This window comes from Copadichromis virginalis, linkage group LG11 (assembly GCF_057382275.1).
Source record: "Copadichromis virginalis isolate Kocher_CV1m ecotype Utaka linkage group LG11, C_Virginalis_male_GT1.1, whole genome shotgun sequence".
In the NCBI taxonomy this organism is placed as follows: domain Eukaryota; kingdom Metazoa; phylum Chordata; class Actinopteri; order Cichliformes; family Cichlidae; genus Copadichromis; species Copadichromis virginalis.
This window is the reverse complement of record NC_140628.1, coordinates 4,258,310-4,285,129: the sequence shown is the minus strand read 5'-3', so window position 1 is coordinate 4,285,129 and position 26,820 is coordinate 4,258,310. Positions and strand designations below refer to the sequence as shown.

The following is a 26,820-nucleotide window of genomic DNA, read 5'->3' as shown; positions in this document are numbered from 1 at the left end:
TAACAGGAAGTTAATTGTTGTAGTTTGAACCACTGAACTTAATCATTAACAGCGTGTTCTGCAGAACCTGCTCCAGCACACAGCTCTCGGTGACAATTAGCACATTTCAAAATGCTCTGCATTGAATTGCTGCATTTTGCATCAGACATCACATTTGTGCTTGGAGTCATAACTCAATTCTGAACACATGTTATACACACAATGCTTTACTTTTTTTATCTGACTGTGAAAATGAACTGCAAGGACGAAGACACTCCTTATAACCCCACAGCCCAGCTGCAGCTGTCTCAGCCATACGGTGCCGTCAGACAGCTTAATGATGCAGAGTTAGTTAAATGCAAGAATATAGTATATATTTGTACACATTAGAACCATATAGTGCAGTATTCTATTAGTGCGGAATAGAAAATATCAATGACTGTGCAATAGAACAGCACATAATAGTAGGAAGGCTCTCAGTAGTGAATAGTACAGGATGTGATGAAGAGGAAAATGTCTGGTGGGGAGTGTGGGCGGTTAGTGAAGCTTGTCCAAAAAGCTCAGCTGCAGTTTGCACAGAACTTCTCTTTGACAGTGTGAGCCCGGGGTGCACAAAACCATACGCATGCCAACAAACCACAAGTCTCCTGACCTGATACGCCACCTTTGGTTCTTGGTCGCTGAAAGCTGGAAACCCAGCTCTCATTACCAGTGTCGGGTCAATTTCATACGCCAGTTGAAACTGTTAGGTCAGTGTTGGTCCATCACAGATGCACAGAAATGCAAGTGGACAGAAAACGTAAAACATGAACCACACAGTGGTCGGACGCAGAGAACTTCAAAGATTCAGCCGAATTCAAGTCAGGTGTGATGTTAATTTAATGGACTGCGAGCACTGAGGAGTCTGCTGTGCTGAATGCTCAATTAAGTCATTAATTTGCTTGTTAATTAATTACACACTGTAGAAATATTAACAGTTACACAGACGCGATGATGCAGCGGTTAGCACCGTGTGTGTGTGTGTGCGTGTGCCCATTTCCCCTCTTCTGATGTGGCTTTGCTTCCATGATTACTGCAGGTCAGGGTGATTCAGGTGCAGGTGTGTGTTTATTACCTGTCTGTCACCTCTGTGTGTCTCTTACTTGTTGCCAAGGCTCTCTCTTGGAAGCCTCTGAAAAGTGGAAAAGGATGTTTTTGCCTTGCCTCTCATCCCGTTTTTTGGCTTTCTTCAGCTCACGTAGATCGTAGTCGTCTCTCTCTATGCCTGAAAAGAAGGCAGCTGTGTGGATGCCGATGAGACAGTAGGCCCAGTTGGACCTCTGCTGTCCACTGCCATACGCTGAGTTTGATTTTGCCCAGAGAGAGCGTGTCTCTGTAAAGAAGCCCCAGCTTTCGACGCATCTTCATTTTAGAAGCTCGTGTATTTTGGGCGCAGCAGTCAGCGGCTTTAGGCAAAGCTTCACAGTTAGGCTACGTTTCAATTAATCCTACAGAAATGCTTGAAAGTATGTCAGAGATGACTGCCTATCCATATTGTCTGACAAGCTACAGATACATGTGTAAATCCCTTACGCTGTAATTCATTAGTAGTGTGAAAAGCCTGCTCAGCAGACCTGAGTGTGCCACCACTGACGCGCTGCTTATTTTAATGACAGAACTGCATTTTTAATTCCCCCCGATTAGGATTTTTCAGTATTATTAATCCTGTTATCAGCACCCAGCAGGTTGTCGTGTCTGAAAAGAATCAGAAGGCAGCGGTCAGTGAGAGAAAGGAAAGAGATGCCTCGTTTTGATTTTTGTATGCTCGCTTTATCTCTCTCTTTTCGGCATGCAAGTGTGCCACAGGAGAAGCAGCGGCGCAAACTGAGGGAAGAATGGGAGTGAATTAAAAGAGTTTAGAAAATGAGGACAGGAGTGGATAAGCAGGAAAATGGTATCTCAGTATCGTGGGGGAAGGATGTGTCAAAATTATGCAAATGAAGAGTGAGTGTGAGATAAAGAAGTGGCTAATTACTCCAGCTGTGAGTATTTGGCTGCGACTGCAGCATAGTGATTGTGTTGTTTGGCAGAAACAGGAGCCAATGGGAACGGTCCGCCAGAAACATGCTGCACTGCCGTGTAGTTAAAATAAACCAAATGAAAGAGATCCTGACTTTTCTAATGACAAACACGCCAAAGGAAAGTCAAGGAAATGTCTCGTGTTCTCCCTGACGAACAATGTGTTTTCTATGGTCAACTGTGCGCTCTATTATCCTGTGTATTATGGATTTGTTCAGACAATACCCAGACAGATTACAGCGAACAATAAAAGAATTACTGAGACAATGGAGCTCCCGAGGTTGCTGTTAACTGTGCGGATTGCCTTGTGACATTTTTAATTTGATTTGAGTGAGAGTGTGTGGGTGTCTGGCAGTGCATGGAGAAAGTGCAAAGGCCTTTGGATAAGCAAAATACAAGTCCCCTCTCTCAGGGCTGGATGTGGAACAGACATTAAAGTACTGAGACACAGCAGTTGTCCTCCAGTTCCACTGCTCTCTTGGCAAAACTCTGCAACTATTTCAGAGTCAGAGATGAAGATGTGTTCTCCTCACAATGGACAGCGTCGATTCATTTTCCACCCCCAGAGGAATTTGGTTATAAATGCAGCTTTTTAATCTTATTGTTTTCCAGACAAGGAGCCAAAGGAGCTTCAAAGATAGAGGATCCCCACGCTGATTTACAAATTTTTAACCAAAAATGAAACATGCTAATGCTCTTCGACCAGTTTGAAAACCCTGACGCTGTTTGCTCTTCTTCTGTTTTCATCTCACATCCCCCCAAATTCCCTTGATGATTAATAATCATCTGCCTCGCTGTGCAGTTTAGGCTTCACAACTGCAAACAATGGTCACCGTTCCTTCTTCTGTTTGGACTGAATCCAGGGAAGGCATTCCTATTAAGTCCTTTGTATAGAAATGAGCTGTAATTCAGCTGAGGGCTCAACAGGGGTCAGTCCATCCATCCAATCTCTTCCACTTATCTAAAAGCCTGGAGTGGGTGGAGCCTATCCCAGCTCAGGGGTCAGTCAGTACAAGTAAATAAAGAGCTAAATGAACCCCCTACTTTTTGTAGCTTTCTTAAACACCGCATCGATAATGTGTCTGAAGCGAAAAAGGAAGACTTGGTCATTTCATGCTGATTGGTCAGTTAAGGTTTCGTGACATATTTCGGTGGCACTCCATTTCCAAGCGGTATCTGTTGTCTTCATCCACACAAGAAACTGCCTAGGAGACTTAAGGGAAGACTCGATCGTCACAGTGTAACACAACGTTTTTCAATTTCAGTGATACCAGTCTGTCCAGTCAGGATGTAAACACAGGCCAGTGGGAATCCATTTCACCTGCTTTGAAAGTGGACAACAATCAAAAAGAGGATGTTTTTGAGGTGGTGACCACTAGGGCTGCCACAAACGATTGTTTTGATAGTCGACTAGTCAGATCATCATCCATTGGATGTAAAACGTTCAGCTTCTTGCACCAGCAGCATCTGCTCTTATTTAACTATCATTATCTTACAGCTTTAAGTGTTTAAGTTAAGTGCTAACTAAAAATAAAGACAAGATGATAGTTTGTTAAATTTTAATGAAATTTGCAGATTGTGAAGTTTAATAAACTCCTTGCTATCTAAAATATAACAGGACACTGGAGTAAATTCTCCAGCATCTCACACTTCTGATAATCAGCTGTCTGCTTGACGTTTATTCAGCTGTGTAAAAACTTTAATCTCAGCCAAACCGATTTACTCAGGAACAAATAAAATACTAAAAAAAATATAACATTACATATTACAAATAACATTTTTAAGTGATCTAAGTGACTCATATATCATGTTTAACCTGAGCAGCGAAAGACGGCGGTGGGTTTGAAAACGATTTGCCGGGAGTCCGGTGTTCTCACGGCTCTAGTGAGCCTAGCCCCCGGCTCGCTATCGAGCTGGTGGCTAACAGACGTCTCCGAGCGCTTTTGAAAATATGTGGTGTCTTGAGCAGATATAGGCTACGTCCACACGTACCTGGGTATTTTTGAAAACGCGGATTTTTCTACGCGTTTGCAACTTTCGTCCACACGTAAACGGCGTTTTCGGTCACTGAAAACGGAGATTTTTAAAAACTCCGGCCAGGGTGGATATTTTTGAAAATTCAGTTTTTGCATTTACGTGTGGACGAGAAAAACGCAGAAAACGCAGCGTCAAAGATGTGCGCCGTTTTTGACGTCACACTGTGCGCCACGTTATTGTTTCGGTGAAATGAATTCCTACAATACTGTTACTGTTAATTGTACTCTCTGCAGTGTTTAAATGCTTACATATACACACAGTTACTGTCCCTCCACACATACGACTCGGTTCTGCTTCTATGCCGCATCCTTGTTTACTATTTCCCACCGAGGCTTCTAGACTTCTGATTGGTCAACATTTCTACACGGTTAGGAATATATCGCCACCTGTTGCTTTGGCATGTTCATAGCAGCGTTTTCCTTCATTTCTGTGTTTACGTGTGGACGGGATTATTTTTTAAAACGAAAACAGAAAATCTCAGTTTTCTAAAATACCCGCGTACGTGTGGACGTAGTCATAAACTGAGCAGATATTTGAGGTTTACACAGCTACATTCTCGCCTGAAAATATGTTAAACGTTTATTTTGTGACCCAGAAAGAATAATAAGAGTAATATTAAAACTAACTAGCTGCCGCCATTGTTGGAAACTGAGCTGGGCTGCGCTATGAATTCTGGGACACAGCTTCTTCTTCTTCGGGGTTTAACGGCAGCTGGCATCCTTGTACATGCAGTGCTGCCATCTTCTGTGTCAGTCCGTTATTACACTCTTAAATCCTGCTACTTATTCCTGCGGCTTTTGTGATCTTACAAAGCTTCAAACGGCGCGTCGACTATTAAATCAGTCATCGACGATTTTGATAGTCGACGTAATCATGACTAGTCGACTAATCGTGGCAGCCCTAGTGACCACAGACCGTTGCTCTCTCCAGCTTTGCATTCCGTTCATGTCCTGTTACTGTTGATAGCAGGAGGTCGTGCTTGCACCTAATTCAGGTTGCACAGGTCGTCCAGTTGTTCCAGGACTGCACATCCATCCATGACACCTCAAGTGGGTGTGCTGCGTCTAACACGCTAGTCCCAAGAGTGTGGCGGAGACACCAGGAGACAGACCTGCAGAGGGCCATAGAAGGCCAGCATCCTATGACCTGCTAAAGCCCCACAAAATAAGCCCCACAGGCTACTCATGTGCACTGTCAGAAACAGACTCCATGAGGGTGGCAGGTTCAATTCAATTTTATTTATATGGTGCTAAATCACAACAACAGTCGCCTCAAGGCGCTTTACATTGTACAGTAGATCCTACAATAATAGATACAGAGAAAAACCCAACAATCATATGAGCCCCTATGAGCAAGCACTTGGGCGACAGTGGGAAGGAAAAACTCCCTTTTAACAGGAAGAAACCTCTGGCAGAACCAGGCTCAGGGAGGGGCGGGGCCATCTGCTGTGACCGGTTGGGGTGAGAGAAGGAAGACAGGATAAAGACATGCTGTGGAAGAGAGACAGAGATTAATAACAGGTATGATTCAATGCAGAGAGGTCCCAGATCTGGGACTTGTGCCCCTTCTGTTCACAGATGAGAGCAAGTTTACACTGAGCATACGTGACAGAATGAAGGAGTCTGGCGAAAAAGATTATGCTACCTGCGACCTCAACCAGAGTGAGTGGTTTGGCAGTGGGTGACTGGTCTGAGAATACAAGTACTTGAAGAAGTTCTTAGACTAGCAGGACCCTGACTGCTGTTGGGCACCAGGATCCAGACCCATTGTCAGACCTTAAGCAGGCGCAGTGGACCCTGGGTTCTTCCGGGTGTAGGACAGTTTTTGCAATTATTGTTGAGCTATGTTGTTCGCAACAAATGACAGAGTGTATATCAGTAAACATATTCAACATTTTTGAGAGTTCTTGGATGTTTAGAAGATTACGCTACGCTGACAACTGCAAAGACAGGCTGAAGTAGAGCATTTTTCCAGTATTTAAAGATATTGGTATGGGTGCGCTACTGGCTCTTGTGGTATTTTAGAATGGTTTATTTTCTTTCTGCAGTGTCTATACTTCTCCATCCCAAAGTCAACAGTAAAACTTTCACACATTCAACGCAACTCACACAATTGTGTCATTTTTTTACAACATTTATTAAAACCTTAAAGACCAGTGAGGACGTGTGTTTTAAAAGGCATTAGCTCTGTTAGCGAGGTTGCGAGTCTCTGCAAGTTGAAACTCATAGTGTATAGAAATGAACTCAAACTAACCAGTGGCATTAATTGTGGAACATATTTCTGTCATTTGCTGAACTGATTGTGTTATCACTGGAATGGTCATTTTAAAACTGAAATGAGCTTTGCCACACGAAGCAATTTAAAGATCCAGTTCCTCCCGACACAAATATTAAAGCAGGGAAAACTGTTGCTGCAAATAAATATTCTAATATTCACTTTTTAATAAGCATCTCTATCTTCAACAACTCACTTGGAAATGTTCTTGCTGTCAGCCTACATACTTCTAATCCGCTCGCGTCCTCTTCCCCCTGCAGTGTCTTCTATCTTCACCGTACCAAATGTCAAGCTGCAGATAGAGAGCGGGGACAGCATACAGGTGTGTGCACGAAGGAACAGTCATGGAAAGGCATCCTCTGGCAGCAAACACTGACCTGAGGCAGCATCCTGCACACGACTGCCTGACAGGTACGCGCTCATTAGCAAACAGTATGCTGCAGCAGAAGCAGCATGAAGTAACACACTCTCAAAAGAATAACATGGAACATGCAGACAGAAGGTGAAACTTTAATGATATGGATATTTTCATGCGCTATATTGCTTGTGTAGTATGTGAAGTAGTACTTGTTTGTGTCGCATGTGAATTTGAGTAGTGTGTTCTCAAATCAAACACGGCCACTTGTTCTCTGACCACAACTGACGTTTGCAACACTTTACTGGGATTGTCGTGCTAGCTACGGCATTTTTTTGAATATCTGTGACTTGCTGTTCCTCTGAACACACATAATATTTAATCACGCTACACAGGTCAACACTCATAAACACAAAATCTGTAGTCTTACCTGAAATGCTTGAATGCGCTGTTAGCTAAGTAGCTTGGGTAAGGCATGCACAGCATCCCACAGGCCGCCGCTGCTTTGGGGATATGCTATGAAGTTAATATTTTCTAACAAGACATGTGGAACAAGTGCTTATGGTCGTGTTTTATCAGAGTTACATGTCTTTATATGATCAAATATGGTTTCAGTTTATTCTTTTGTGCATACAGTGTGGCCTTATAGAGGATAACTAGCTAAACAGTAGTAAACCATTTCTAAAACCTGGATGTTTACTCTCAGTTCATGCTTTGTTAATATATTCTGCATATTTATCTGTCCATATATATACATATGTATGTATCTTCGTTGTATATGTGACACATGCAAGGGCCTAATGTTGTTGGATCATTTCTTATAATTGATTTTACCAAGAGCTGATGTTGCAGTGGGATTTATTTTTCACTCATGCTCCTATTAGTGAGTCGAATCATATTTGTACATCTTTGGTTTTTTTATAAGACTAATCAGCCGATTTTCTCATAAATACAAGAAGAAAATCAAACAGTGATGTAATGGAAAAACAACATGAAAGTCATTAGCTATTCCCTCGCACAGTTCTCTGTCTGACACTGATCTGCATCCTGCCGACCACCACGGCCTTTCTTTTAACACCGAAGCCATGAGATCTGTGCCGCCTGCACTAAAGCAGAGAATCCAGTAATAGATGGAGGAATGGCTTTGAGTGGGCGAAGAGGGTGTCCCATTCTTTAGAGACGGGGGTTCTCTTTCAGGGCTCAGATAAAGCGCCGCTATTTGCATGTAATAAGAGGTGCAGAGGCCAGGCATGGGGATAATAGTTGGCCTAATGATGGAGCAACACAGGGCCACAACAGTGCACTGTGGGCCAGATTAGATCTGTAATTGCTGACAGGTGCATATATGTAGCAGACGCAGCAGCTCCTCAACTAGTCGTCACCAACTTTCTCCAGTGTTTCATTTCTTGACGTTTCATCGAAAAAGGTTTGATACAAAGTAGATGTATTTACTATTCTAGGGATTTTGTGTGTGTGTGCCCTGATCTGGGGCTAATGGCTTTCTCTCTCTCGCTGTGTGTGTGCATGTGCGTGCACATGTGGAGGGTGGAAGTCACCCCACCGAGATCGCTGTGTCCTCTCAGCTGCTGCATTTACATTGAAATCAGGCTCTTTGTCCAAGCAGGCCTAAAGCCTGGCAGGCTGGGAGAGCTGCACTGATAGCAGCCTAATCCCTGTGCACACATTCCCATTAATACGCTGACAAATTATACCAACACATGCACACGGCTTTTTATGCTTCCCCTCAAATGTAACTCATGCACCAGTATAACGCTATAATATAGCACTAAACAGCCGCACACTATAGAATATGATAGTGTTTACTGTCATTCTTTTTAATGGTGATTGTGAGTATCACTGTGCTGCTCTGGGCTTTCCAAACTGCTGTTTGTGAGAGCAAAGTGCAGGATGTCAGTACTTTGAAGTTTAGTGATTGTAAATGAATGACAGTGGTTCTGGTTAAAAAATTTTTTTTAAAATTCTTACATTTGGGGGACTCACAAAGCATATAACAAAAGGATTAACTGAATAAAAAATCCATTCCAGGTTCCATGGCACACGGACGCGCCGGCTTTGCAAAACTGTTTGCAGATAGATAACGACGCTCCGTTAAAGAGCGCTAAAGGTAGATTAGGACACTTTGCTTTTTGGCTGTTTGTTCTTGGCTAGGCTAGCATACTAAAAGCCAAAGGCTGGGTGTCGGCACCCAAAACTGTTTGGATACGGGTGTGAATAAAAGTAAAATTTATCCAGCGAATTTAAATGTGATATGAAGTGGAGCCTTACAAGCATGACTTTCTTTACAATTACACCTACTGTGTATCTGAGAGAGTGAGAACACTTCTGTTTACACAGATATACAGCATCAGCTGTTTAGTTTTTTAAGGTTGGCTACAATTAAATGGATTTTACATAATGGTTTCAGTTTTGCTTAATGTTGCACTTATACCACACACAGCATACTGAGATGTACTCAAAGAATGAGCGTAAATTCTTGAATGTAATATGCACGTGAATATGTACGGACCTGCTCCTAAAGCCTTTCTGCTAAAATCAGAGGTAAAAGAGGTGAGGAGAAGGGAGACAGGGGAAGGGCAGCGCGATCGCGCGAATAAAGGCTAGATGGAAGCAGTGGCTTGCGGGAGCAAGGCTGGATTTCTTTTTGTTGAGGCAGCGTTGTATTATTTATAGGAGGTGGTGGAGGCAGGCCGCTTCAGACGGAGCAGAGCAAAGAAGGCGAGCAGCCCCCTTTCTCTTTTGTGGGTCTATTCCCAGTGGGCAGGCTTTGTGCTGGATGGCTGCCTTTGAGGAAACCCATGCAGCTATTGAGCTGAGAGTGAAGGCCGGACCCGACTCGCCCGCACTGAGACACAGCAGCGCTACAGCTCTACAATGTCTGTCACTGCTATGGCCGGGGAGCAAAAGAAAAGGATGGAGACAGAGTGACAGAGGATGGGGGAATAGTGGGAGTGTTTGATTTTGGCAGGGAGGGAAGAAAGAAATGGTGTTTTTGTGGGAAAGGAGAAAAGCTGAAAGTGATAGAAGGGCAGAAAAATGGAGGCGGGGTGGAGAAGAGAAGAAATAAGGGAAAGGTCTCCTTTACAGTACTGCAATACATTCATCTATGTTTATTCATGATTCTGCATTATTCACGAGATTAGCTGATGCAACTTGGAGCCGAGCGTAGGCAACGGCTCCCCCCATCAATCCGCTCGGTGACCACACAGTTCAACTCCGAGTCCCAACAAGTGGGAGACAGCTGCCCTGTCTCTGAGCTTCAACACACTTCACTTTAGGCGAGGGTATGTGAAGAATTGGATGCAGCATGCGCACAGTCAGAATACATAACAAAGCATGAAACATTGATTCAATCAGGGAGCGAAAAGCAACATGAAAGAGGTCAATTCAACGGCTCGGTGCCTCAGTCCAAACAAGAACTTAGTTGGTCTTATTGTGAAGACAAATCAGCCGAGGTTTGTAGCGTCGTTCCAGTTTCACATTAAGATAGAATGATTTAATCGAATTTAAAGCTGATTCATTTCATTACTCAACAATTATCTCGACAACTGCACGTAATGCGAAATAGGTGGATCATACTTGGAGACCCACAGCGTCTTTCAGCTCATTGTTTTGGTTTTACAGCTGAGCAGCAGCACCTTACTGTTCAAACTGAGAAAAAATGAAAATAGAGTTTAACTGCTGCATTTTCCAACTGGTGGAGACCAAAAAAGTGCTACAAGAGGTTGAATGTGGAGCTTTTAGTTAAAGCTAAACAAACGTTTAGCTTGTGGCTTTTTATCAAGGTACAATAATACTATAATAGTTCTTTAAAAGGCCGTATTGGCGTCATCGTTGTCCCAAAAAATTGTAAATGGTTTTATATTTTTTCTGTTTTTCCAAATCGGAAGCTACATCCGAGTTCATAGCAGAAGCTGAGGTTACCTTGCATCTGATCTGCTTCTCAAATGATTTCAAATGGCTAACTGACTTGTCAGCATCAGTAGTTTTAAATTAAAAATTTTTAACACATTTAATGCATCTGGAGTGCAGAATCACTCAAAATCCCTGAAATGTTTCTGCAACGCATTTCGGGCAGTTTATCCAAGTAGAGTTACCTTCGCACATGTGCCAATGGGGAGCTGATCTGGTATCGAGCAGCTGAACCAATCAGCTCAGTGTGGAAGATGATAAACGCACATTTGAGTATTAAAAAAATAACAAGACAGAACAGTCGACCAACATAAAGTATTTTGCACATTGTGCAAGAAGGAATTTTCTTTTCACCGAAGCACTTCCAGCTTAAAATATCAAATTATTATCACATATTATATATTAGTGTATACTTACCTATTAGTATATAGGTTTTTAAAAAAGTTGTATTTCACAGGAGAGAAGCTGTGCTAAAAGATTGAAGAAAACTATTCAAATTCTCTCTGAATTTAAGCATTGAACATTCTTTGTGTTTATTCTCCATTTGCTTCATTATATTCCATGAATGTCAGTTACAAGCTTAAATATAACGTTGAAAAAATCTAATTGCAACCAGGCTATCGATCAAGTAATTGCGATTAATTACAGAAAATTGTGAGATTAATTAATTAATTTTTTTAACCTATTGACAGCACTAAAAATACCACTTATTTAGTTTTTTCACAGTACAGTTGATTATGCTGCGCTGTAGACACTCGCACAGACGTCTGAGTAGTCAGTCCTGTTATGCCTTTTAGAAGTCAGCTGTGTGGTTGGTGCAATATAAATTCTCATCTGGGTGGTGACAACAACTGGTAGGTGCACAGAGGTTGGCATCGCCCTCACACTCTGATGATATTTACCTCGGATCAGAGCGGAATCCCAGACACGGAAGTCATAAGTCATAAAGAAATGTTTCCACCTCTGTGTCGGTGTTTAGTCATCGTCACAGGGAGACCTCCGAAATGAAGACAAGCGGACCAAAAGAAACAAAAGTTCTTGCATTTAGTTCCTACTACCTGTATCTCAGATATGCAGTGTCTGTGGGAGGTTCAGTGGAAAACTGCAGAAAACCAGAAGTCGTGGCTACTAGACAATCAATGTCATTACAGCTCAGTGCTGAACTAAAGGAATAACCAGTATAACCACATGTAAGGGTTCATTCATATCGCTGAGATGTGCTGGACAATTGAAGTCGTGTTGATGAGTGCTGTTCTCTGCTCTTCTGCCGGTCACCTGGCCAGACTTCACACAACGCAGCAGTCTTTGTACGCTGCGTCTGTGCGGTGAGCCATCACAGGTCGGCGACAGGACACTCTGGCCCTGGAGCATCACTGTGTCACTTTGAAGATAACAGCTGCAGGCAAAGCCGGACTTTATAGTCCAAAATGTAGAGGTGCCAGCTATTTATCTCACTGCATACACACACACGCTCGCTCTAGCCTAAGGTATCATCTCCGAGACCGTGCCGCGTGCCTTTTTTGGGGAAGAGGATAAAAATGCAGGAAACCTTCATAGATGTACAGACATTTCACTTGAAAGTAAAAGCACTATTTGTCCCCTGGTGTGATCCTACCATGATGTCTGTCTACTAAAGCCATCACTGTCCAAAACGTACAAAGTCAACAGGACAGAAAGAGAATATTTTTGGCTCTGTAGCAGGAAGAAATAGATTTGTGCTGTCCACAAAACGACCTGTCAGAAAGTTTTTCTAGGTAGAGGACAAAGTGATTTAAAGTGTATTCCTGCTGTGAGCCTGAGGGGGGGAAATAGGAGGTGCGGGGAGGAAGGATAACCAGAGGCATAGCCTTGAGAAATGGAGAGCCTTCAGTCAAATCAGCCTAGTTTTAGTCTCCCACTGCTTCTTATAACCATACAGGTTCAATGCCTGCCAGTAATATGGGCTTTCATTTCATCCTCTCCTCGTGGAAAAAGCATTGTGGAGGCTCTGCAGCTCTGCACTACTTGTTCCAATGTGTTTGCACTCACTTCCCCGTGCTGTTGATTTCATATAATACCATCTCCCCTCTGCTTTTATGACCTGTTAACATGTCCTTAAACCCAAGGCTCTTCAGTCTCTCAGGATTGATCATAACTGCGTGCAGTTAAATCAAAGTGTGGCGCTCCTGTGTTTTCTTCATGTTGCCATCTTACCACTGTGCGGCTGGAGGTAAAAACAATGGTGTGTGTACATGTAAATATCACTTCAAACATTTCAACCAAAGATGGTTTTGATGACACCGTGAGAAATTGAGGCTACTGAATATTTATGTAGCACTTTTTTCTGTTTTGCCCTTGGTAGATGGTTTCTGAGGATCCGTCTCATAGCCAGGGGTATGTACAGAGGGGGGTACGCATCTGTATTCAGGTGACGCCTCGTGTAGACTGCACATGAAAATCAGATCCACTGTTTTCTTCACCAGTTCTCCTTGTTCTCTGTGCCCCAGCAGTATGACTGTAGTCAACCTAACCCTAACGATAAGTTCAAAAAGTTGGTTTTGGTGGGTTTGTTGTTGATCAGTAAGGCATACATGTAATCAGCCTGTCTGATGAGTTTTTTCTGTTTTTTAATAGAAACAGAAAAAGGTTTAAATATCCTTTCTCCCTTTTTGTGCAATTCATGTGCAAGACAGATGTGCAGTGGCTATGGTTGTTGGGCACTGTTATCCTTTTATAATAGACTAGAGCATATGTTCAGTCTGTTGTTATGCTCTTCCACAGCATGCCTTCATCCTGTCTTCCTTCTCTCACCCCAACCAGTCGCAGCAGATGGCCCCGCCCCTCCCTGAGCCTGGTTCTGTGGGAGGTTTCTTCCTGTTAAAAGGGAGTTTTTCCTTCCCACTGTTGCCAAAGTGCTTGCTGATAGGGGGTCATATGATTGTTGGGTTTTTCTCTGTGTGTATTATTGTAGGGTCTACTGTGCAATATAAAGCACCTTGAGGCGACTGTTGTTGTGATTTAGCGCTGTGTAAATAAAGTTGAATTGAATTGTTATGTTATAGTGTCCATTGAGTTACCCAGACTAGCTATAAAACTTGGGCTTCATATTTTGAAGCTTCAACATCAACATTTTGGCTGAGTTGATTTATTCATTTTTTTATTTATTGGGTGAGTGTTGACAGAAAATGAAGGGGTGTAGAGAAGGATAGAGTAGGATCATGTTAACAACTGACCAAAATTTGGCTTCCGTCCACGTTATGGTTCTTAGAAGTGTTGTGCGATATGGAGCTCTTCAAAACCATGTCTCTTACTGCCGTTGTTTGCACTGACAACATATAGGCATGAGTGGAATGAAATATGAGGGATTTTAAATATCACGTTACTTCTGACGTCTTCTTCGATGTCAGATGAGGTCAAACTTTCATAAAATGTCTTTTATCTTTATGCTTGATATCCTCCTGCCTTTTTATTGGCAACATTTTAGAAATGACACTGGGATGCAGGGACTTTAAATGTCACATTGTCGTTTGCATCCAAATATCATGTCACTTGACTTCATTTCAAGAATTGTAAAGAGAAAGAGAAAGAGCTGGCTATTTAGGTAGAGAGAGAAAAACGGTGCCATCACATGCCACCATTATCGCAGAAATGTATCATGATGATATCAATCATTAGCCAATAGGGACATAATACTAATACCGTACACTGTACATATATATTTTGCATCGATTTTTGCACCTATTACGTCTCTGTAAACAAACATTACTAAATGAATTTAATAATGTGTATTAATGTATGTTCTGCTGGTGTAATTACACTCTTTGATCATATCCAATCGCTTTTTAGATTCAAAAACTGCATTTTAGCACATATTCACCTTTCTTTTTTCAACAACAAATGAGAACCTGATATGTCAAAATAATAGGACAGAAGTTTAATGAATGTTTTGCAGAGGCACCAAAGAAGTACCCTTTTCATTTCAGCAAAAAAAGGTGCATCTTTCCATGTCTCAGTTTTTTTCCCCGTCTCCTCCTCTTCCCCCGACCATATGGCTTCTCCTAATGAGCGTTGCACATGTACCTCCTTCCTTTTTTGCCTCTCCAAAAAGAAAAGAAAAAGCAATTCCTTCTTATGTGGTGAAGCCAACAGCTCTTCTACAGCAGCAGATCTGGAGCTGCTCGTCTCAGCTGAGCGAATTAGAGTCAAATAAAGCATGCTAATGAATTTAACTTTGTCAGTCTGCCATTTGAAACACCGTGGAATAATGAGCTGAGCTCAGACTCATACAAACAGGAACTACACAAATTTTTATGCGCATACTTTTTGTAAGTTGCCTCTGTCTTTTCATCACAACCTTTGATTACAGTGGCACACTTTCTGAGTGGAAATAATCAGTTTTTGTCATCAGAATTTAGTCAGTTCGTTTATTTGGAATGACTCCGGTTTGTAGAGTTTATGACTGTTGGCTTCAGTTCAGTTGGGTGCATGGCATTCACTACAAACCTAAAGTGGAACTTCAAGCTAGTGAGGGTCTGTAAATATTGCACTCATCAAAGAATAACACCAAAAACATACTAAAATTTAATTTAGGGAGTGTAACAGAGTTACAGCCCTTTCCCCGGCCAGAACCAGCTCTGGTCCAGTTTCAATACAAAAACATACCTCATCTCCAGGTTCATAACAGGACCATCTTTATACTCTCTTTGCATTAAACCCAGACGTGATCTGACACTAAACATGGTCTGGCATCTTCAAACAGGCAATCTGGTCTGGTTTTGCTATTTGGGTATTATCATATCCATTTGAAATAAAGTGTAATATTTATAAAGGAGGTTACTGGGGTTAATGACAGCTATTTGAAGCACTCAACCGTCAACCATCAAGTCCCGAGTTTGAATCGAGACTTATGCCTATAGTCTGATTTAGGCCTCAGAAGCTTTCTGGTTAAGTTTAGAAAAGAGGCTGGTTGTCATGGTGTCACCTTTTGTTTAGTAACTGGCTAATTTCTTGGTGGTTTGCAACTTGACAGGCCTAAAGATACACTGCTTCATCATTATTTTTGGATACTAATGATACTAGTCATAATTTACAAGAAGAAGTCACCTCCTGCAGCCGTCATAGAGATTGCAGGTATAAAGCAGTTTAGCACTGACTTCACTTTTCAGAACAGGGAGCTACTTTCAGCTTGCTTAATAAAAGTTTGTGGTTAAACGTAAATCCACAAGTTATGTATCAAGTTGCCAGATATTTTCTTTCCAGTTTCATATTTCACTACAAGATTTTACAAGTATACAGATACTGTAATCAAGAATTGCTTTAAAACTAAATTTGCCTCTGTTTGCCCGCTATTGAATTTATAATTCACTCGATGTCTTGACGAAATGCTTGAAGTAACAAACCTCAGCGACCCAAAACATGTTGTGTTTTTAGCTTTGCGCTGGTGCCATACCTTGGAGCACTCATCAGGTGTTTTTGTACATTGTACGAAAAGAATTTATTGCACATGACAGTTAACAATTTGAAATGGGAAATATAGCCTTAATTTACTTCTGGAACATGCAGAATTCAAATTCCAAACTTTGGCCATCACTTTGTTCATACAGACTGAAATGCATATCCACATGCATGCACACATGAGGATTATGAGCAAGTCTATGCTGGTTGTCCAAAGAACATTTTTTGCACAAATGTGATTTTCCCTCCAAAACTTGTCCATCATCTATTTCCCAAAACTGGAAATATTTAAAAGCAGCTTGGAGAGGAAGTATTTTGTGGTCAGTAAAGCTTTTGTCCAGTGGCTTCGACTGAACGCTGTGCTTTTGAGGGTTGAGGCACATAATCAGACATGAACTATGTTAGCCAAAGTAGAAAAGTAGGGGGCAGAGTTCTTAGGAACTTCACACAGAAGAAGAACAGAGAGCCCTGGAACAGTCGGCCTCACCGAGCCCCGATCAGAGCTTCAGGGCCTCAATCTCGAATTACATGAAGAAAGAGAAGCCACTGAGACACTAAAACCACAGACGAGCTGTGGAAACCTCTCCGAAATACTGAACAAACCACTTGCCAAGTATTGATTGGCCTTGTCTTAAAGAGTCTATGGTATCGTTTTTCTTCATTGCTTCAAAATTTTACACAGTTCAGCAACTTGGGTTCATATAAGCTAATATTATAAACATATATCAGATGTCTTGTTTGGTACAAGGAGTGTAAAAAGATTGTGTGAATCAGTCCATAAAAAGAAAGGAAATAAAGACATTTAATATCAGTTTGCCAAAGCTTCCATTCAAGGCTGATACATGCAGAAATATCACTGAATCAAAGTTCAGTTGCAGTTTCCTGGATCTCAAAATATATTTCAAAATAGTAATACTTGGATTTCATTACTGGGACACTCTACATTTCAGGCTGTTTCTTAATGTAGGGGGAAAATGAGGGGCCATTTCCTGGTGAGGCTTCTGGCCTGTCCCGCTGCCTTTGGCCTTGCAACATATCAACTTTTCAATTTAAACCTTTTGCAAGCTGCCGAGTTGTTGTTTTCTTTGTTGCCTGATTGCCAAGACTCGGGATAACAATGTAATACAAACAGAAATTACATATGTGTGGTTATTGTTGGGGCGTCAGGTCACATGTCAGGTAAATGCATGTGAGAATGATGCATTTATGGTAGCACAATTGATGTTCCTTGGAACAGGTGACCTTGTGAGATCTAAAAGAAAGTGTCACAGTGTTCAGTACAAACAGGTGTTAAGTCAGCGTTGGACCAATGTGTAGGGTCGTCCACTTCGAGCTTTCTGGAGGACTCAACGGGAGCACATTTGCATAGGTTGAAACCCCTCTCCTCAGACTCTGCGTAGACAGTTAACTATGCAAACAGATACAACAGCTGTACTTTAGCATTAGCATTAAGCATCAAGCCTATCCTATTGGAATGTCTACTTTTGGGGATCTTTTTTTAGTATTACTAAACAATCAGGCAACAAAGAAAATAGTCATTCTGTCACTTATCGAAAACGGTTCATATTATTTTCAAAAAGGTTGTGCTTTTTGTTGAAACATAAAGTTATAGTTCAGAGCTTTATGATAACTTAGACCTCTGAGGGTTAACTTTGCTCCTGTGGTCTGAGGTTATTGCATACAAACTGCACTGTAGCTCATAGCATTTTTATGTAGCTTAAGGCTTTCAACTGTGCCACAGTCCTCATCAGCAAGCTAACTTGCTCATTGCTGTAGTTTATGTTTCAACAGCCTTGAATCAAATTTCAGGGCTTATTTTATTTTATTTCTGATTCAGCATAACTATACATGTTTTATTACTCTGAATTTGCAGTTGGGACTTTCCCGTGATGGACTCATTTTTCTTTTCCACTCTGACGTGAATAAAAATGTGTGGGGAGCTCTGAAAAAGTTTAGGCATACTTTGGTATAAAATGGACACATGTAATGACATTTCAGCACAAAGAAATTGGCGCTTTAGTCGAAAAAAAAAGCAGAGTCATTCTTCAATGTGTCTTGCTGGTTGCTGGCTCTAGTATGAGGGTCTTGTGAGTGCTGGACAGCACCGGAGCGTTTTTCCCACTGAACCGAGGCAGGAAGTCAGCAGGAGACTGACTTGATTCGAATTGGACACGACTCACAAATTATACACTCGCAGGGGAGTCTCCATGTTAACAGCACACTGCAGCCCTGTATATGAGCAAATGGCTTGGAAACACTGGGCCCAGTATACGTGAGCCCACACTGCAGGGGAAGAGAGCGGCAAGAAATGAATGCCGGCGCATGGAAGGGGGGAGTGTTAAGGGAGAAGCGGGAGGAAAGTTTCCCTGCCATTCGGCCTGTTTAGAGAAACTGTAAGGAAATATTATGATTATTAAGAGCCTTTTGAAGTTGCATCGAGTTGACCTGCCCCCGCAGTGAGATAAGTGTACCTATTCTGCTGGCAGGATCGGTCAGCCTTCACTTTCTGACATGTTGATGAAAATTTAACTTTGGATCTGTGAAAGGCATGTTTTTAATCATTAAGGCCACGTGTCTGGTCGACCTCAAGAAGCTTTAAGCAAAATAAATAATGTGAACCAGTGCACGTTTCCATCAGCTACTTGCCGTCCTCTGTTTACTCCAAAGGACCATGGCATTCAGCGCTGGCCTCGAGTTGCCCTTTCAGTGTAACATGTTCTTACCCAAACCCGCCTCCCAGCATGGGCGCCTAACTATCGGCTCCAGGAGCAGCCTGACATTGCAGAGTTTTATCGTGGCCGTGCAGCGCTGTGGTGCTGGCTGGTATAACGCACGCTGTGTCTGGCTGGCTCTGCTGCTGCAACACATTCCTTCCAAAAGGAAGGAACGCATTCCTCCCTCATCGCTCTGCTCTCCTTCTTCTTGAAATCTCTCCATTGTAATCACTAGCTTGCCTCATAAATGATTTTGAGATACTTTAGGAAACTTTAGACTAACTACTGCTGTTTGTCAAGATGTCATTTCAGGCTATAATCGAAAGAACATTGGTATCTCCGTCTGCAGGAAATTTGTATTATATTTGGCAATAAGTTTGATTCCGAGGCCTCCTCAGCCTTCCACTTGCATATGCATATGAAAAGCATAAGGTGGGGAGACAAGGTGATAGGAGGAGTTGAGTTGGAGGTGGGTTGCAAAACAGCTTGCATATGGGCAGCAGCAAAGGTGGGCAGGGAAAGGCAGCTTAAAGATAGCAGAATTGGAAGTGAGAGTGGTTTAATTTGATGCAAAAAACCACATCATTTTTAAATTTCTTGTTTATTTACAGTTTCATGACCTTCATGCTCTCTTTTTACTGCAAGTTTATGGGGAACTTGTTGCTCTCTGCAGACTTGCTCAGCAACAACTGAGCCAAAACATTAACACTGATAGTTGTGATGGACATTGTTAATATAACCTTTAACGTTAATAACCTAAATGTAACAAGCATGTTATTTATTGCTGTCTGTTTTGATATGATTCTACATTATGTGTCCTCATGCAAGCCAGACTGAAAGGATCAGCTCACCTTTATTGCAAAACCTCATTCTTTGTTTTCCTCCTTGGCCTTAGTCATGTGTAGTCATGCAGATGGTTTTGATTTCATTTCCCAGAGTTCTAAGAAATCGGCCTCTGCACTCTGCACCCCAATAAATTCCTGTGTAGTGACACTAATGTCTAATAAAATGGGTTGTTCAAAGAATATGTTTCAAGAGAATGTAATATTTTCAGTGTGTCTAAAATGGTTTAACCCTGTTTTGGGACCAAGTCATCATAGATACATAGTAACTCTAACCCTAACACCATGTTTTGAAGAAAACTAAAATGACTTTGTGAAAAAATATAAATGACAGTCATTAGATTTAAAGTTATCGTCACCACAGCAGGTGGGAATGAGGTGGGAATCTATAGGAGCTTCAAATTGATATTGCAGGTGTATTTACTAAAAACCTGGATGAATTTGAATGTCAGTGGCCTTGACCACGAGCTTAGAGTAAGTTTTATGAAAATCTTGAGAATGTGATGACTTGAGAACAAGATAATCATAGGTGTGTCTGTGCTACGGGTGGTTGCAGTCATTGGGTGTTTGTGGTCCATATTACCTATTTGGGCAAGCGTGCCTACCATGACCTCCATGAGAGCCCACGCAGTTCTGTCCGTTGGGGAAAGTATCTATCGTGGAATCAAGCTCTGCTCCACAAGCGTTTGGACTGTAGGTCTCAGATTGTGTTGTTGGGTCAGGTCTCCTCTACTTAACTTGAAAGTTGAGCCAATCTGTATAATCTGTGAGCATCTTAAGGAATCCATCCAGCTTAACTGCCCTGTCAGTCGCAGTGTTGTTACAACATATCTCTGAGATTTATGAGGAAAAAAAGTTTCAGGGCACCAAAGAAGCCAAGTGCGAAATAGTGTACTATATATTAACACATAGAGTCATAGTCACATAGACTATGCTAATTGCTACCATGATGGATTCAAATATGTTCTATACTGCAGCTTTCTGTTAAGCAGCCCTGTGGTCTGCGTGGGTTTAGTACAGTGTCTGAGGCCAGAGTTTTCCTGGCAAAGACTCCCTCTGCCTGATTCTTTCTGGGCTAAATAGAAGCCAGCACCTCCCCGTGGCCCTCTCCATGTCTTCCCATGCCCCAGCCAGTCTGCCCTGTAATGGGTTCACTCTCCCATACAATCCTTTCACTCCTCAATGCACTGAATATCCTTTTTGCTGCCTTTCTCTTTGACCGACAGCCCCCTCCCAACCCACCACCCCCACCCACCACCCCAATCCCCTCCCAACCCCCACTCACCCCTCTCTCTATCCCTTTAGGAGTGTGTCCATGAGTTTAAAAGAAAAGGAGGGGGGGGGTGATGTGTTTCTCAGCGGCCAGTCTTGTCTGATGCGGTGAGGCCATCTCTCTCCCACGGAGAACATGTTATGTTGGACTTTGTCTCGGTGAGCTTCATACTGAGCCCTTTGCTCTTCTACCAGAGGCTGAACTGGGTTATAAAGTTATACCTGCTTTTGACTTGAGAGTGTGAGCGCCTTTGAACGCTAACATGTGTAAACTTTGCAAGACATAGTTCCCACTCTGTCAGTTCTGACATGTTCTAAACAAAGCAACAAAACAGCAGAGCTACACTTTTTAGGCTTTATACATTCCAGAATCCTTCCTGCGTATTTATGCTTTGCACTTCTTCCCCCTGTTGGCAAAACTATGAGACATTTTGTCATTTTGAAAGAGCTTATCCTTTCTTCTGCACCATTCCTCTGCCTAATGTATGCATGTGACTGGGTGAAATGGTTGAACACAGCACGGTGAGCTACAGAAAGAAGACGGAGGATTGCAAGGAAGCTGTTGCATTATTCATCGTGTTGGATAAGGTTTAATTAAAAGTGCTGCTTGGCATTGTGAGGGGAATGAATGTGTGTTTTGCCTCGCCTGTCGCTGCCTCATTCACGTTCTCCATGCTCGACTTATCAAAGCAGCCCCTTGGTCCCTCCCTTTTTTGCCAGTAGAAGTTAGCATAATGCCGCAGCCCCGAACCTTGAGATTACTGGGAGAGAGTACGGGCGGCACAGAGCTTCACTGCAGCAAGTGCTGGCTTTGTAAAGAATTCCTCTGGTAAAAATGGAGAATAGAGCAGGATGTTTTGGTGTGCCCATGGCGTGCTTCTCTCTAAGAAACCAGAGTATTGATATTTGCATTTGGATAATATATCGGCATGTTTGTTTCTGTACAGTTTAAGAGCCTGTGAATCTGCGGATTACTCAGTATGTGCCCACAACCCTCCGTGCAGGTTTCCATCTTAATCGTAGTTGTATTCATGCTACTTTCATGAGTAAAGGGTTTTTGGCATCCACGGCTAACAGAGGTGAACTCTTGGCCTGCCCCCAACTACACACACCAAACACGTGCCTGCAGTACACCTTCCAACCGACCACTGTCAAGGCTGGAGACAGTTTTTTGAGAATTTTCAAAGAATATTCCGCTATCGAGGTAAAAACAGTTACATGCTTACCTCATTATTACCAAAGCAGAGTTGTTTCTGTTCTGGTGCGTGAACCAAGATTTGAACTGTTTCCACCAATGAGAAAAAAAATGTGATGGTCAAAAGGTGGTTCTACCTTGGGCATTGCAAAATGGTTATATCTGAAGCACAAACCAGGAAATCTCGAATATAATCATCATCATCAGTCCAGAGTTTCACCGTTATTTTTTATTTCATTTTCATTTTTTTATTTACTTTCACACATGGTACAGCAGTAATTCATTTCCTATTCACAACCTTCCTTTCAATTAAAGTAACACTGTTTCCAACCAACAGGAGCCAAAGACTGTTAGCAATAACCTCCTCACAGCAATGTCTTTAAAACAAGATGGTGGAAATTGGTGATTTGTTGTGTTTCAGTGTTTTTTTAACTGATTTTTTTATGTACGTTTTTAAAAGTGGACCTGGAAAACTGTGGATACTGCACTCATAAACAGGCAAGCACCCACAGAAGAAAATGTCATTATATATAGGGGACTAGGGCTGGGCCATATTATACCGTTCACGGTAATACCGGTATAATGTTAGGCAACGATAGGAAAATGAAATATCGCGATAGAATGGGAGTAAAACGCGCATGCGCAGTGCCTTTGTTTTCATACGCACATGGCCGATTGTTGAGTGAAACAGATGATCCAGAATTGGTTTGTAAAAATGGTGCAACTTCCGTGATGTGGAACTGGTTTGGTGTTTGTCCGTCAGATACACAACAAAGCACATTTTTTTTGCAGAACATGCAAGCGGCCGTCGTTATTGTCGTATTTGTCGGACTAAGATGCTCTTAAATCTGGGAGTAATCTGGGTCCTAAACTCCGTATGCTTCAGGTCAAACAACACTGCAGCATCACTTAGAGTTAAAAACTGTCTAAATTCTTTCATCTTTAATAAAACGATCAGCATTGCTGCTTTACCAGGTGTAACTATAAAGTTTAACTTCCAGGCATCCATGAAAACAAAAGTTATTACATTTAACGGAGTTAGAAGTTAGCAGGAAGCTAGCGGAAGTTAGCTCGCTAGTTTCGCTAGTTACCTAAGCATGATATTTTCTGAAAAAAATCAAACGTACAGCTCTGCTATCACTTGCAACATAAATGAAGACAGGAAACTAAACAGCAGTGACGTTTGTAGGGTTACTGAAGTTGGGCTAGCTGGTATATAATGATGTGCTACGTGATCGCTAGCGACACAGCTATGTTAAACAGTGAAGCTGGAGGACGAACACTAACACTTTTCCACTTATAAAAGTTAACGTGAAGGTTCCTCATGGTTAGAGACAAATGCAATCGCATGGCAGGATGCTGTAAACGGACCAAACTTCAGTCAGGAGAACAACTGAGATAATCCATCCACAATACGAGGTTAGTCATTAATATACTGCAACAACATGGGAATAGAGCAGCTGCCAGAGAATTCAGCATTAATGAATGAATGGTACAGAAGTGGAGGAAGCAAGAAGAATGAGTTTAATAAAGTTTGATTTATCTGACTGCTTTGTTTCGCTTAATGTGCCTTATAATCCCGTGCACCTTATGGTCCGAAAAATGCGTACTGCACACTGCAGTTTAATGTTGCAAAGCACCTCTTTTTAACTTCAGTGGATATTATACATGGTTATGCTCAGGATATGTCAGCCCATTTCTACTGGAAATGCCTTTTGGTTAAACTTTCAGCAAGGAATTTGCATTTGCACTGTTACATTTTTATAAAGCTTTAATGTACATAAAAACCAGCTTCTTGTTTAAGTGAAAATAAATGGAAGGTTGTCTTTTTGCGCTAGTAATGTTGTGGAGTTGTATTTTGTCTCGCATCAATTATATCGTCGGTTATATCGTTATCGCAAATTTTCAAATATATATCGTGATAAATATTTTTGGCCATATCGCCCTGCTCTATAGGGGACGATATCGAGATGGCACTATGAGTTTGGGTAGCGTGCTCAGCAACCATATGAATAAGAGATGTATAAATTATATAGGCTGTAAAACTGGATATGCATTTCTTAAAGAGACTGCTTAAAGAACATCTGTAACGCTAAATCTAGCATTGTAGATCATCAACATCTGTAACTACAGTTCAAATGACCAAGGCAACAAAGAGGAAGCTAATGTTTGGGAAGCTAGCAATGTGATGCATGTGACTCGATGAAACACTACACAGAGTATCAGAAGTGGTGAAGAGTAAATGTTGTTCTCTAACCTAAAACCAATACGTGAATGATGACTGGCCTGTTATTTACAGTGGATGCCGTTGCTTTGCCTGTCGTCGTGCTGTGATCATCAAAATGTTTATTAAATCTGGCTTTTATAACAGATGAGTTTTCATCTCTTCTCTCGGCATTGATAGTAAATTAGCGTGGATTGTTTTTATCATTAATTTTTTTGTACATCTGGCTTTCCTCTGAGTGGCCAGTCTTTGGTGTTGTGTTGGTGGCCTGAATTTTTTCTGCAATTTTTCTTAAGTTGCTATGATTTTAGAGACCAGTATCAGTTTTAATAAAGCATTTGATGTTATTTTAATATGCATACTCATATTACAGCCTATATAAATTATACAGCTCTTATTCATATGGTTGCTGAGCACACTACCCAGACTCATAGAGACATCTTGAGATCATCCCCTATATGTAAATGTTGGCACAGATCTGCCTCCAGCCTATTGTGGCTTAGCTAGCGTTAGCATTAGCATTTCTAATACCTAGTGATCATTTGTAACCAGATGTCAGTCTGCAGTTTAGTAATAAACTTCAGTTTATTAAAACGAAAACAACAATCTCTGTTTTGAACTCGTGTTCTCTTAGATAGGAGAGCCATAAATAAGCTAACTTTACCGCTCAGCAACAGGGGTTAAAGAGAGAATATTTATGTGAAGATATGGATACTTTCACATTCCAGACATTTTCGAGCTGCAAACTTAAAATGCACACAGGGAACAGGTTTATGGAAATTTACCGAATAAAGAGCTTCTCATTCAAAGTCGGCAAAGTTAACTTAATCCTCTGATATTGTGTTTAGGATGCACAGCATGAGGTCTGTGTCAGAACGGAGCTGTAGAGGAGTCTAAACAAAAGACAGCCAGCCCAGTCAAAGATAGAGCTCTGCATGGCCCGAAGGAAAAACCAGCGAGCACAGTCATCTTCAGGACACACTCACAGAGATACACACACATAAGCGTGAACAAAGACAAACAGGAGGTATAGATTGACTCATCGTAGTGGGAGTACGGAGCAGTGATTTCATGCCTGGTTGTTGGCTAACAAGGCCCTACGCTTTCTGCACTGCAGGGCCTGTTATTAAGAGAGAGACTGTGTGTGTGTGAGTGTGTGTGTGGGGGGGGGGCAGGGCTGTCAACAGCTGTGTGCGTAACCTGGGAGACGGACTTAAAGCCCCAGCACTCTGAGCGCCAAAGAGTGAGGGAGAGAGAAAGGGGAGTGGCTGTGTAGGTGTGGGGGAGGTGGAGCCCACTTTGTCCCAGTGGAGCATAGCGAGGTCCAGCCTTCGTTCTCCACTACTTACCCCCATTCCTCACGCCGCACACCCGCCTCCAACCTTTCTCCCATTCCCAGTAAAGCCTGGGCTGTTGGGAAGCCCGGCACCAGGAGTGTTTGGCAGTTTTTTAACCCTTTGTCACATTTACCCAGTTGCAGCTGTGTGCCCGCCATCAGCAGGACATCACGTCTCTCTCCTGTTCAGAAAAACATCATCCTCACAAAGCCGCACTGGTTTTTATCGCCATCTACAGTAATCTGATTATGCTGTTATGTTGTTACTCAGTTTATTTGCTTAGCTGACTTCCTGATCCAGACCGAGAATAGTTAGCATTTTTCACATGCTATGCCTTCAAGCAGCTCAGCTTCTTTTAATGAAAGATTAGAGCGCACAGCCCGACTCTTCATCGCTAACTCTTTGCTCACTACCCCACTGCCGTGTTCAACACCAGCAGCTAGTGTAAAGACGAGGAGGTCGGTTGACATGAATAGCCAAATGCTGTATCATCTTCCCGCGTCTAGCTTCTAACCATCTCACCAATAATGGCAGTTATTTTGCTGTTTTATTTATAATCTTGTCATATGAGCCAGTCAGTGTGACCTACTTGTGTTATGATGGATACGAAGCATTTTGATTGATAGTACAGAGCAGCGTGAGCCTTTATTACCACATACATAAAGTCACACATTATCTGTGTTAGACAGAAGCCCTCTTCAGGTATGGCTTTTTTTAAACGTACCCTGTTACAGGCAGAGCCACGACATATGTGCAGTGTTTGGAAAAACAAGAAATGACTTAAAGTGCACCACTCTCATGGCCGTGTGAGAGGAAAAGACTGTCACAGCTGGACCGTTTTACTGAATAGTTTTGCACGTGTCTGTTCTCTGACAAACACCAAAGGTTAGGGGTTAGAGTTATAAGGGCTAGGATCGGGGCCGTCACTAGTAACAACAAAAACTCAAAAACTTCCTCTCTGTAATTAACTTGCTTCTTCTGAAATAATGTCTGAAATTAAGTTATCATTTTACTGCATTACTTCATCAGCTGTCTGAACTGTTAGGCACACAACCTGAGAACACCTTGAGCACAGCTACCCCTGAATCTCTTAATACTGATGAGGTTGCCACTGATTTGTTTACGAATAAGGTAGTTTATATGTACTCTTTATCTGGAATTTTCATTTTC

The 26,820-nt window shown here is 42.0% G+C and overlaps 1 protein-coding gene across 3 annotated transcripts in view; it reads left to right on the top strand.

Annotated features, from left to right (window-relative positions):
• Window positions 1-26,820, top strand: part of cdk14 (cyclin dependent kinase 14) — a 240,744-nt gene that overhangs the window by 180,703 nt on the left and 33,221 nt on the right. For all 3 annotated transcript variants that reach the window (XM_085472876.1, XM_085472878.1, XM_085472877.1), the window contains one exon: window positions 6,609-6,759. In XM_085472876.1, the coding sequence (XP_085329002.1) occupies window positions 6,609-6,724 (116 nt within the window). In that variant the 3' untranslated portion in view covers window positions 6,725-6,759. The remainder of the gene's footprint in view (window positions 1-6,608; window positions 6,760-26,820) is intronic.